General features: G+C 47.9%; 1 protein-coding gene across 8 annotated transcripts in view; it reads right to left on the minus strand.

Moving 5' to 3' along the window:
* LOC144783823 (uncharacterized) overlaps positions 1 to 12,629 on the minus strand; it is a 982,913-nt gene that overhangs the window by 548,237 nt on the left and 422,047 nt on the right. For 7 of the 8 annotated variants that reach the window (XR_013601607.1, XM_078662569.1, XM_078662572.1 and 4 more), the window contains one exon: positions 7,135 to 7,311. Coding sequence is in view for 6 of the 8 variants with exons in the window: in XM_078662569.1 (XP_078518695.1) it covers positions 7,135 to 7,311 (177 nt within the window). In the remaining 2 variants the exon portion in view is untranslated. The remainder of the gene's footprint in view (positions 1 to 7,134; positions 7,312 to 12,629) is intronic. The other variant, XR_013601608.1, reaches the window with a different exon arrangement.

Here is a 12,629-nt window from a genome sequence, read left to right on the forward strand (position 1 = left end):
ACTAACAAATGTGCTTCACTTTGCCTCCTGCACCTGAGGGGTGGAGTTGGTAAAGGGGACACCTCTCCTTTTCTCACCAAGTTTTCTGCTGGTTCTCCCACCAAAAGTGGGGGTTTGAACCAGGGGCTGCCATTTGCTGCTAGCAACAGAGACTGGGGTCGCATTGCAAAGGCAGAAAGGCCTTTGAAGCTTCCCTCTCGAGCACTGTGCTCATCATGGGGGAGGAGGTGTGACATCTCCGCCCATGATGAGTTTTGTTTCTGTCCTCAGGAGAGCAGGGGCTCTTGACCCAGTGGTCCAGAAACATGTCTGCTCGAGGTAAACTGCTTAAAGCCAGTCAGAGACCACACCAGGGTTGGTGGATTTTCAGGGGCATCTCTAAGGTGCCCTCTGTGTACGTTTCAATAAATCCCACACTGGCATCAGTGTGGGTTTATTGAGCCGAGTTGTTTAGTATCAAACACTCGTGGGTAAAGCCATCGTGGTGCTGGGGAACTCGAGTTGTCGAGTTTCCAGCCCATGTACTCTCTGACACTTACAATATTGAGAATAGACTTAGTAGCCTCCCACTGAACTGCACTGCAAGTTGATTTATGTAGTAAGTAAAATGCTACTTACCAGTGTGCATCTGTTCTTGGCATGTAGAGCTTCTTATTCACACACTATGCATAGTTCGCCATCTGGTGTTGGGCCCGGATGTTTGCAGTTTGATATTGTCTTGTAAAAGTCTTTAGAAGTCACAAGTTAGGTGACTCCTCCTTTGGACAATAGTGCGCATGGGCATAGACTCCATCTTCAGATAGTTTTTTCGCCGAGAAGGGAAATGATGGAGTTTTGTGAGAACATAAAGATGTCCATGTATGTTGTATCTAAATAAGATAATACTCGAACAGATAAATATAGCCAGGGGTGGGTGGGCGTGTGTGAATCTGCAGCTCTACATGCCAAGAACAGATGCATACTGGTAAGTAGCATTTTCCCTTCGAGGCATATGAGCTGCAGATCACACACTATGCATAGACTACATAGCAGTACTGTCCCTTTAGCGGCAACCACCAGTATCTGTTGCAGTAGTTTGAAATAGTGTTTTGAGTACAGCTTGGCCCACACTAGCTTGTTGTTTTGGTTGCACATCTACACAATAATGTTTTGTGAATGTGTGCAGTCTAGACCATGTAGCTGCTTTGCAGATATCATCTAAGGGAATGTTTCCTAAAAATGCCATGGAAGCCCCTATTTTGTGAGTGGAATGAGCTTTAGGGGGAATAGAAAGTGTACGTTTTGCTTTGTGATAGCAAATTTGTATACATTTGACAATCCACCTGGCAATTCCAGACTTTGATATGGGATTGCCTTTATGTGGTGGTGAAAAGGAAACAAAAAGCTGTGTTGTTTTACGAAAAGGTTTTGTTCTCTCAATATAGTAAAGAAGTACTCTTTTTACGTCTAAAGTATGAAGAGCTCTTTCTGCTACTGTTTGTGGTTGCGAGAAGAAGACTGGCAACTCTACAGATTGGTTGAGATGGAAGGGAGTAATAACCTTTGGAAGGGATTAAGGGTTTGTTTTGAGAACCACTTTGTTATGTGGAGTTGTAAAAATGGTTCTTGAATAGTTAGTGCCTGTAGCTCACTGACTCTTCTGAGAGATGTGATAGCTACAAGGAAAGCAACTTTCCATGTCAGAAATTGTAGCTCACATTTATGCAGAGGTTCAAATGGAGGACCCATTAGCCTAGCGAGGACGATGTTTAGATTCCATACCAGAGAGGGTCGTACCCTGGGAGGAATTATTTTTTTGAGGCTTTCCATAAATGCTTTAAATAATGAGAATAATGAGAGATGTTGTCTATTTTGCAGGTAGGCTGCTATGGCAGCGAGATGTAACCTGATTGATGTGTAAGCTAGATTACACGTTTGAAGATGTAGTAGGTAACATATGATATTTTGAATAGACGCATTTAGAGGATTGATTGTGTTATTGGTACAGTATATCACAAATCTTTTCCACTTGGCTGCATAGCAGGCTCTAGTGGTGGGGTGTCTAGCTTCTTTGATTACATTCATACAATCAGGTGCAAGATTTAGGTACCTGAACTCTAGGATTTCAGGAGCCAGATCGCTAGGTTGAGGTGTGCTGGATCTGGGTGTGTGATTTCTCCAAGGTTCTGGGTTAACAGTTATGGGGAGAGATGTAGTTTTTGGTGGGGAACTACTGATAGTTCCAGCAAGGTTGTATACCATGGTTGTCTGGCCCATGTTGGAGCAACTATTATCAGTGTTAGTGACTGTTGTTGCTGCGTGCGTACCACTAGTGGAATGAGTGGGAGAGGCGGAAAAGACAAATTCATCCAAATTGCATTGCCTTTGGACAATGGGTGTGGATATCTGGTGGCGAAGCTTGGGCATTTTGTGTTCAAATGTGTGGCGAAGAGATCTATGTCTATGTCTGGATGCCCCCACATTTGAAAAAACGGTTGAAGGATTTGTGGATGAAGTTCCCACTCGTGGATCTGTTGTGTTTGATGACTTAACATCTCTGCTATCTGATTCTGTATTCCTGGAAGATGTTGGGCTAAGAAGAATATGTTTTGAGGAATTGCCCATCTCCATATGCTCTGAGCTAGTTGAGAGAGCTGTAGAGAGTGCGTCCCCCCCTTGTTTTTGTAGATAATACATCGCTGTTATATTGTCCGTCCAGACTAAAACAGCTTTGTTTGGTACCTGTTTCTGGAATGCTTTTAATGCCAGAAATATTGTTAGTAGCTCCAAGTGATTGATGTGGAATAGCTTTGGTTGTGGTGTCCACATGCCCTGTATGGTGTGATGTAGTAGATGAGCTCCCCAGCCGGTGAGCGATGCGACTGCTGTTAACACGATTTGTGGAACTGGCTCTAGGACCGGTCGTCCTTTGGAAAAGTTTTGGGTGTTGCACCACTGCAGAGAGTGATGTGAGCGGCCGTCTACCAACACCAGATCTGTTAGTTGACCTTGAGCTTGGTACCACTGACGTGCTAAGCATTACTGTAAGGTCGCATCTGGAGTCTTGAGTGAGGTACTATGGATATGCAAGAGGCCATCATCCCTATGAGTTGCATGAACACTCGAGCTGGTAGCGAGTGTTCCAGTTGGAAATTTGTTATAAGGGCTTGTAAGCTGGCTGGATTGGGATATACAAGGCCTTTTGAGGTGTCCATTGTGGAGCTTAAATATTGTTGGTTCTGGGATGGTTGGAGGTGAGACTTTGGGTGATTTATTGTAAACCCTAAGTCGAGCAATAGTTTGGTTGTAGTGTGTGTATGACGTACACACCGAGTATGTGACTTGGCTTTTATGAGCCAGTCGTCCAAGTATGGGAAGACATGAATGTGTTCTCGTCTTAAATGGGCTGCTACCACTGCTAGACATTTTGTGAATACTCTGGATGTTGTGGTAACTCCGAATGGGAGAATTTTGAATTGATAGTGCTGCCCGTCCACTACAAACCGAAGATATTTCCTGTGAGCAGGTTGAATGGGTATGGGGGAAGTAGGCGTCCTTGAGATCTAAAGTGGCAAGGAAATCACCTTGTTTGAGTTGGGGAGGATTTGTTGAAGAGTGACCATGTGGAAATGGTCTGATTGTATGTATAGGTATAATGGTCGGAGGTCTAAGATGGGCCTCAGGGTTCCATCCTTTTTTGGAATCAGAAAGTACAGGGAGTATACTCCTGTGCTTTGATGCTGAAGGGGAACTGGCTCTATTGCAAGTTTGTGCAGTAGGGAAAGCACCTCTTGTTTTAGATGCGTTAAATGTTCTGTTGGCATTGGACGCTGTTTGGGTGGTATATTGGGGAGAGTGGCAGTGAGCTCCAGGCAATAACCAGATTGGATAATTTGTCTCACCCACCTGTCTGTGGTGATATTGTTCCAGACAGGTAGGAACTGGATTAATCGTCCCACGACTGGAGTAGAATTGTCCAGGGGGAGCGACGGGAAGTCATTGTTTTGAGGTGGTGGCGGTACGAGTATTGGCCATTTTACCCCTACCTTTGCTGTTATTGCACCTGTAGCCTCCTCTGTAATAACCTCTGGTAGAGGAGGTTTGTGTTGGACTTTTATATGAAGTAGAGGCGTTATCTGTGTTGAAGCCTCTAGAGGCACCCCTAAAAGAGGAGCGACGGAAGGAACCTCTGGGAGCTTGCGATTGCAAGGCTCCCATTGATTTGGCGGTGTCAGTGTCTTTTTTCATCTTCTCTAAAGATGAATCCACTGTAGGCCCACATAAGTGTTCTTCGTCAAAGGATTGGTTCAGTATGGTAGTCTGAACCTCTTGTTTAAACCCTGATATCCTTAGCCAGGCATGTCTGTGTAAAACAACACAGGTATTTATGGCTCGGGAGGCTGTATCTGCGGCATCTAGAGCACAGCGAATGGAGGTATTAGTAATTAGTTTACCCTCCTGTATAAGATCATGGGCTTTTGTTTCATATTCATCTGGAAGGTGTTGTAGTAGAGTCTCTATCTCGTCATAGCCCTATCGTATCTGGCTGGTAAAGCCTATATGTTGGTAATACTCCATATGTTGGCCGCTTTTGACGCTGGTATTTTGGCAGATGCGTCCAATAGTTTTGACTCTTTGTCAGGTGGTGGAGCATCACCTGATGTTTGAGAGTTTGCCCTTTTCCTGGCGCTGGAAACAACTTAGGAATCTAGTGGAATGTGTCCCTTAATGTATGTAGGGTCAGTTGGGGCAGCCTTGTACTTTTCTCTATTCTAGGGTTAATGACTCTAGCTCTAACTGGGTCTTTAAAGACTTCAGGAGCGTGTTTAATTACCCCTTTTAGCATTGGTAGAATACAGGTGGACCTTTGGGATGTTGTAAAAGTGTCCATGAGGAAGTCTTTGTCTATGGGGTCTGTATGTAAGTTTACCCCGTGGTATTGTGCAGCCCTGTGTAATAGCTGAGTGAAACCTTTAGTGTCCTCTGGAGGGGATGGTCTAGATGGATAGACATCCTCCTGTGGTACATCAGGAACATCTGGTGTGCCATATTTTCCCATGGATCATTTGGGATGTCTAGAGGTTCATTATCTCCTGCATTATCTCCGTGGTCACCAGTGGTATCATCAGTATCTGGAGGTAGAGAAGATTGTATTGGTCTTGGAGATGGAACAGGAGAAATATATTGTGGAGAAGAGATCCTTAAAGGAGAAGTGACAATGTCCCTTTTATTTAAGGGAAGTGGAGATGGTGTAGTTTTGTCTATTTTTCTTTTGTTGGAAGGACTAATCCTAAAATGACCTGTTTGCGGGTCTATTTCCAGAGTTTTTTGTGTAGGATCAGGTTCAATAAATTGTTCCTCGGAAGCGTGGTGTTTTGGTCCGATTTTTTCGGGTCCGGATGCTTATGTGGCACAGTCTTTGGAGTAGTTTTATGCTCCTTTGTTTTGGCCTGAGGAGTTTTTGTGAGTTCCGACGGTTTGGTTGGAGTTTTTGGAACCGGTTGCTTGGTTGGCTCGGATGATTTTTTCAGATCGGAGGTGCCGGGTGTTTTTGAAACCGGTTGTTTTTTCGGTTCCGATGTGTGTTTCGGAACCGGTGGTTTCTTTGGTTCCGATTTTTTGGGATCCGAAGTTTGAATGTCTTTTGGTTTTGGTGCCGAATGCGCCGGTGCCGAACTGGGCTTTGGGGCGGAGGAAGACAATGGCTTGTCTTTTGATTTCTCTTTTGGTTTCTCTTTGGTTGGTGCCAATGATGGTGTTTTGGCACCGACGAAGGCTGACTCGGTCCCGAGTGGCCTGAAGGCTTAATTGTAGACTTCTTTGCCGAGCCCGAAGGCGGGAAGTTTTGTCATGGTGTGCACCTGGGCCCGAAGGTGAAGGTGCTACCAAAGCCTTTGGATGGGTAGGAGGGGAGTAAGGGTCGACGTCAGCACTTACGACCCAATGCCCCGGGGTGATGTCTTCGTCGTCAGAGGGGTCGGCGTCGGAGTCGCTGAAGGTGCCTTCTTCCATCTGCTCCTGCTCCGGCACATTAATGCCATCCTGGAAAATGTCGTCCAGTATCGACGATCGAGCCATACTCCTTCACGCTCGACGATCTCTGATGGTTTTCTTGGAGCGGAAAGAGGCACAAGCCAGAGAGTCTTTTGCCTTGTGTTCAGATGAAAGGCAGAGGTTACACACCTCATGCAGATCAGCATGTGGAAACTTGGCTTCACATTGAGGACATTTTTTGAAGGGAGTTCTTTCCATGAGCCACGAAGGCCTGAAGGCCTGCTTCGATGACTGGAACTGAAGTAAAAGTTTGTGGAGATGCGGGTCGAAAGGGAATCGCGATCGAGACAATACCGAAAAATTGGTTAAGGATTGCGCGTTGAAAGTTAACTAGGTAACGATACCGAACTGGAACACGTGGAACACATCCAACCTCGATGGCGGAAAAAAGCAATCTGAAGATGGAGTTGATGCCCATGCGCACTATTGTCCAAAGGAGGAGTCACCTATCTCGTGACTTCCAAAGACTTTTCCAAGACAATAACAAACTGCAAACATCCGGGCCCAACACCAGATGGCGATCTATGCATAGTGTGTGATCTGCAGCTCATATGCCTCGAACATGTTCTTTCTACCATAGGAAAGCATTACGCGTAAAAATGCAATGTTGGTTAACATGGCTAAAATTGTAGAAAGTCTACTACGAAAAAGTACTTGTCTGATTGCGAAGTTCTTGGGTTCAAAATATATATAAAAATACCTGTTATTTTTCTAAATTGCTGTGGATCTTTTTTAGTATGTGCATCATTTATAGACTCTGTATGTGCAACAAGTGTCTAACTATCCTCTCTGATAATACTAAGGCTGCTCTACCACACCACCCAAGATAGAGCACCGTGGGACTGCTAGAGCAAGCCCCTGTCCACTCATAGAAGATATCTGGACTTTTTACACAGCATACCTCCTTTTGGTACTATATAAATAGCCAGCTTGCTACTGTCATGATTAAGAACATAAACTTCACTGCACCAACTGAGATTCTACTGCTCTGTTACACCTTGAAGACCATGCAAGGGCCTCTTCAGTAATCGGTTCTCCTCGATAGACAGTTAAAATCAACTTACTGTGATAGAACATAGTAGTAAATGGCTTGTGGCTTACGTTCTCCAGAAAGTCTCTTGCTTCCTGACTCAGGTCTCATGATCTCACCCTCCCTGGGTATGGTGCTGGGAGTTGAGGTCCTAGCTGGTGTACTGCAAGGTTTAGGCGTACTTGGAGAAATGTCCTTTAAGTGGGCAACTGGACCAGACAGGTGAGAAACTCGGCTTGTGTGCAGTTCTAGAGGCAATTGCAAACAGGCATGCAATGGAACAAAATATTAGCAGTAGTTACTGACATAAAACACGTGAAAACAATAAAAACTGAATTATCTGTTGTTAACTGATGACATATGCTACTGTTATCCAATTGGTTGGTACTTATTTAATTGATGTGAAAAGGTTGGAAATCTGAACCAAACACTATTGGGTTTCAACCCTGTAACTTGAATACATACACACCCTCAGAGTGAGAACTCAACAGACTCAGATATATTGGTGAAAAAAACATGAATGGGTATGCTTTTTGTCACACTGTTTATTTGTATGAAAGATTCAGAGAGGCCAACAACTGATGTTGTCTTAACTGGCTCACAATGTTACACCTTGCAGACAACCATACCTGACTGCTGCTTTTTTTGTACTGTTTATGAATGGACTGTATTTATTAAATGTACTATGTATACTCATAAGTACTTTTTTATCTTCTTGTTCACACTTTCTATTCATTCTCTAAACTAATCTAGCCTTGTCATAACTAGAGTTACATCTTCTATTGTGTGCCATACTGCCATACTTTTGCACTTTTCTGTTTTTATCCTACCAAACATAAAAATTACAAGCTAGAAATGCACACATGCACAAAAGAACAAGTTACTTACCTTCGGTATCGATATATTTGTAGGAAACATTAGTAGTGATAGATTCCATACCTTAGAATTATCCCCAGGCTTCAGACTGGATCCAGAAAGTTTTTTCGTCAGCAGTACACCTGCAAGTTGGAAGGTGGCGTCGTGCGGCTCCGCGTCCGTCGTTTGCGTCGTGGTCGCCGAGATGACATCGCGGAAGCTACTTAGACACCACCGTTGCGCGCTGACGTCAGTTCTGTACATGACTTTCCGTGCCAGAAACGCAGAGCCATGCAAGATACTGACTACTGGTGCCATGAAACCAGGGCCCTGAAAGGGATAACCTTAACACTAGAAATCAGTTCGCAGAACGGGGAGGATGGGTGGTGCGGTAAGGAATCTATCACTACTAATGTTTCATACAGATATATCATTACCGAAGGTAACTTGTTCATCTGAAAGAAACACATAGTGATAGATTCCTTACCTAAGAATAGATACCCCAGCTATACCAACCCCGGTGGTGGGTCTGCGAACCAAGATCACACCAGGAAGTTCGGAGAACAGAACGGCCAAAGAAGCCGTCTCTCCGGACTTGGCTGTCCAGGCAATAGTGCTTAGTAAAAGTGTGCAGCGAGGCCCATGTAGCTGCCAGACAGATGTCTTGTAAGGAGACATCACGTCCCAACGCCGTAGTGGCAGCCGTCGCCCTGGTGGAATGGGATGCAGCCCCAACGGAGGTTCCTTTTTAGCCCGAGAATAACAGGCTTTAATACACAAGACAACCCATCGGGAGATAGTCCGCTTGTGTACACCCAGACCTTTTTTGGCGCCAACGTAGCCTACAAAGAGCTGGTCATCCACCAGGAACTGTTGTGTGCTGTTCAAGTAAAACGAGAGCGCACGTTTTGGGTCTAGACGGCGAAGCCTCTCTTCCTCTCTAGAAGGATGCGGAGGCGGAAAGAAGGTGGGCAAAGTAATGGTCTGCCCGATGTGAAAGGCAGTGACAACCTTTGGCAGAAAGGATGGACGTGTTCTGAGCACAACCTTGTCCGGATGGACAGATAGAAAAGGAGGCTTACCAGAAAGAGCCTGGAGCTCACTCACTCTCCTGACAAAGGTTATGGCAACCAGGAAAGCATTCTTCAAAGTCAGCAGACGAAGAGGACAGTTGTGAAGCAGCTCAAAGGGAGAGCACATTAAGTTATTTCAGAACCAGTTTCAAGTTCCACTGTGGCATTACGAAAGGAATGGGAGGGAAAAGATGAGTAATGCCTTTGAGAAATCTATTTACAACAGGGGACTTAAAAAGAGAGGGCTGATCAGGGAGCCTGAGAAAGGCCGAAATAGCACAAAGGTAGCCCTTGATAGTGCCCAGAGCATAGCCCTGCTGGGCCAAAGAAAGAAGGAACAGAAGAACTTCTGAAAGAGGAGCGGATAAGGGATCCATAACCTTTGCTGTGCACCATGCCACAAATTTGTTCCACCTGCAGGCGTATACCAACTTAATGGAGGGACGCCTGGCTTCCAGAATGACATCAGAGACTTTAGGAGGAAAGTCAAAAGGAATCAACTGCCACCGCTCAATCTCCACGCAAAGAGATGGAGACTGGACAGGTTCGGGTGGAGGACCGTCCCCTGCTGCTGCGACAGAAGATGCTCTCGGATCGGGGGATCGATCGTCATACTGAGTAGCTCGGGATACCAAACTCTTCAAGCCCAGTCCGGAGCCACAAGAATGACTTCGGCCCGGTCACGCCTGATCTTCCTCAGCACTCTGGGCAGAAGTGGTATAGACGGAAAGGCATACAACAGACCACAACTCCACTCGCAACGATAAGCGTTGCCTAGCGAGTGTCGCCTTGGAAATTCCAATGAGCAGAATTGCTGACATTGCATGTTCTCTTCGGTGGCGAATAGATCTAACCAAGGCTCTCCCAACTGTCGAAAGAGACCTTGCGCCACGTCCGAGTGAAGACACCATTAGTGATCCATCATGCACCTGCGGCTGAGTTAATCCGCCCTGGCGTTCAGTGAACCTGCCAGGTGTTGAAGCACCAGGGAAATGTCCTGATGTTCCTGCCATGTGCAGAGGTGCAGAGCCTCGTGACATAGGGTCCACGACCCCACTCCACCCTGTTTGTTGCAGTACCACATGGCGGTGGTGTTGTCTGTGAACACCTGCACTACTTTCCCCTTGACAGAGGGAAGGAATGCCTTCAGTGCAAGTCGGATCACCCGAAGCTCCAGAAGGTTGATATGGAGCCTGGACTCCACTGGACACCAGAGGCCTCTGATCTCCGTCCCTCCCATGTGGCCCCCACATCCCAGAAGGGACGCGTCTTCACTACCGTGTGCTCCGGTTGGGGAAGGGAGAGGGATCTGCCTTGAACCCAATGCAGGTTTGTGAGTCACCACTGCAGTTGTTGTGCAGTGCCCTCCGAGATCTGGACATAATCGGACAGGTTCCCCATATGCTGCGCCCACTGGAACTTCATGTCCCACTGCAGAGCCCGCATATGCCATCTGGCATTAGTAACCAGCAGGATGCAGGAGGCCATGAGGCCCAGCAGCCTTAGGGTCATATTGACCGAAACCCAGGATAGAGGCTACCAGATCGGAATCATAGCCTGAATATCCTGGACTCGACGCTCGGGAGGATAAGCACGAAACTGAGTTGTATCCAGAACCGCTCCGATGAAGAGGAGTTTCTGAGAGGGAATCAGCTGCGACTTTGGCACATTGATGGAGAACCCCAGTGAATGAAGGAGGTTGGCCGTAGTCTGAAGGTGGGAGACGACCGTCTGGGGCGAGCCCGCCTTCAACAGCCAGTCGTCGAGATAGGGGGAGACTGGAACCCCTGATCAGCGCAGATGAGCTGCGACCACCGCCATCACTTTCGTAAACACCCGAGGGGCGCTGGTAAGTCCAAAAAGGAGTACGGTAAACTGAAAGTGCTCGTGACCTACCATGAACCGCAGGTAACCCCTGTGGGCCGGCAGGACGGGAATGTGGAAATATGCGTCCTGCAGGTCCAACACTACCATCCAGTCTCCAGGATCCAGGGCAGACAAGACCTGAGCCAGGGTGATCATCTTGAACGTCTCCTTCCGGAGGAAGCGGTTGACGTCCCTGAGGTCCAAGATAGGATGCAGGCCCTTGTCCTTCTTGGGCACCAGAAAGTAGTGGGAGTGACAACCACATCCTACTTCTGGCGCAGGAACGCGCTCAATGGCCCCCTTGGTCAAGAGGGATGTGACTTCCTGTTAAAGAAGTGCCAAATGATCCCCTGACATGCAGTGGTACTGTAGTGGCATGGCTGGAGGGGTAATCTCGAAGGGGAAGGAGTAGCCCCATCGGACTATTTGTAAAACCCACCTGTCCGAAGTGATGGTGCGCCAGTGGGGGAAGTGATGGCGAATCCTGCCGCCCACTGGCGTTTGATGGGCCTGAAAGACCGGACTAGATAGGTTTTGGGGCAGTGGTGGCCGGGGTGGAAGTGGACTGACACGCCCGCTGGCCCCCTGACCCACCTCTGCAGGTCCCACTTCGCGCTGAGACTGCGTGTTGGGGCGCCCCTTCCGTGGCCACGAAAGGAGCGAAAAGCAGAAGGCAGAGGAGGGCGAGTGGCTGAAAGACCTAAGGACTAGGTTGTAGCCCGGGAGTCCTTAACACGCTCCACCGCACTATCTGCCTTGTTGCCAAAAAGGCAAATGCCATCAAAGGGCATGTCCATCATGGTGTTCTGGACATCCCCGAGAAGCCAGTAGCCCTCAGCCAGGCGTGGCGGCGGAGCACCACTGTCGTGGAAATCGCTCTGCCCAGCAAGTCGGCGGTGTCAAGGCCACATCATATTGTGAACTTTGCTGCATCTCTCCCCTCTGCTATAGACTGAGAGAGCACTGTCCGCGCCTCCTCCGGACACTGAGGCAGCACTTGTGCCACCGTATCCCACACAGAGTGGGACTAACGGCCCAAGAGGTATGTGGTGTTCACAGCCCGAAGCCCTGAACAGGCGGAAGAAAAAATCTTCTTCCCAAACTGTTCCAGTCTCCTGGATTCCCTGTCTGGGGGTGCGGTAGGGAATGCGCTCTGAGACGTGGAGGCTTGGACAAAGAAGCTCTTAGGGGTGGGGTGTTGGGAAAGGAAAAGGGGGTAGCCCGGGGCCCTCGTGATGGCGTCGGGCCATGTTCCTATCCACAGGAGCCCCTGTGTTGGGCCTGGACCAGGTGCCCAAAAGAACGTCCGAAAGTGCCTCATTAAAAGGCAGCAGTGGCTTTGCAGAGGTAGCTGCCAGCTGAGGCACTTCTATCAGGAGGTTAGTCCTGATGGCCACTGTAGGGAGTTGGAGGCGGAGGGCCTAGGCCGCTTTACGCAACACCACTGCGTAACTTGCACCCTCTGCGTATCCACGGTAGGAGGAGTGAGCATGCCAAGGTCATGAGAGGTGTCCAGACCACTGGCATCCCCCAGTTCCTCTGCCCATTCCGGGTCATACTCACACTGAGCTGTGAGAGGGTCCTTTGACCCCTACCAGTCCTCCCCTTCCTCCGAAGGCTAATGAACAGGCTTAAAATAAGGAGGCTGGACATAGGGAAAGAGAGGTCCCATCGGCGTCGGAATCGGCGTCAAGCATCGCCATTCCAGTTCCGTGTCCACATCGGGGCTGAAACTGGGGCCGACGTCGTCCGGTGCCATGGGCGACGTCGGA

This window comes from Lissotriton helveticus, chromosome 10 (assembly GCF_964261635.1).
Source record: "Lissotriton helveticus chromosome 10, aLisHel1.1, whole genome shotgun sequence".
In the NCBI taxonomy this organism is placed as follows: Eukaryota; Metazoa; Chordata; class Amphibia; order Caudata; family Salamandridae; genus Lissotriton; species Lissotriton helveticus.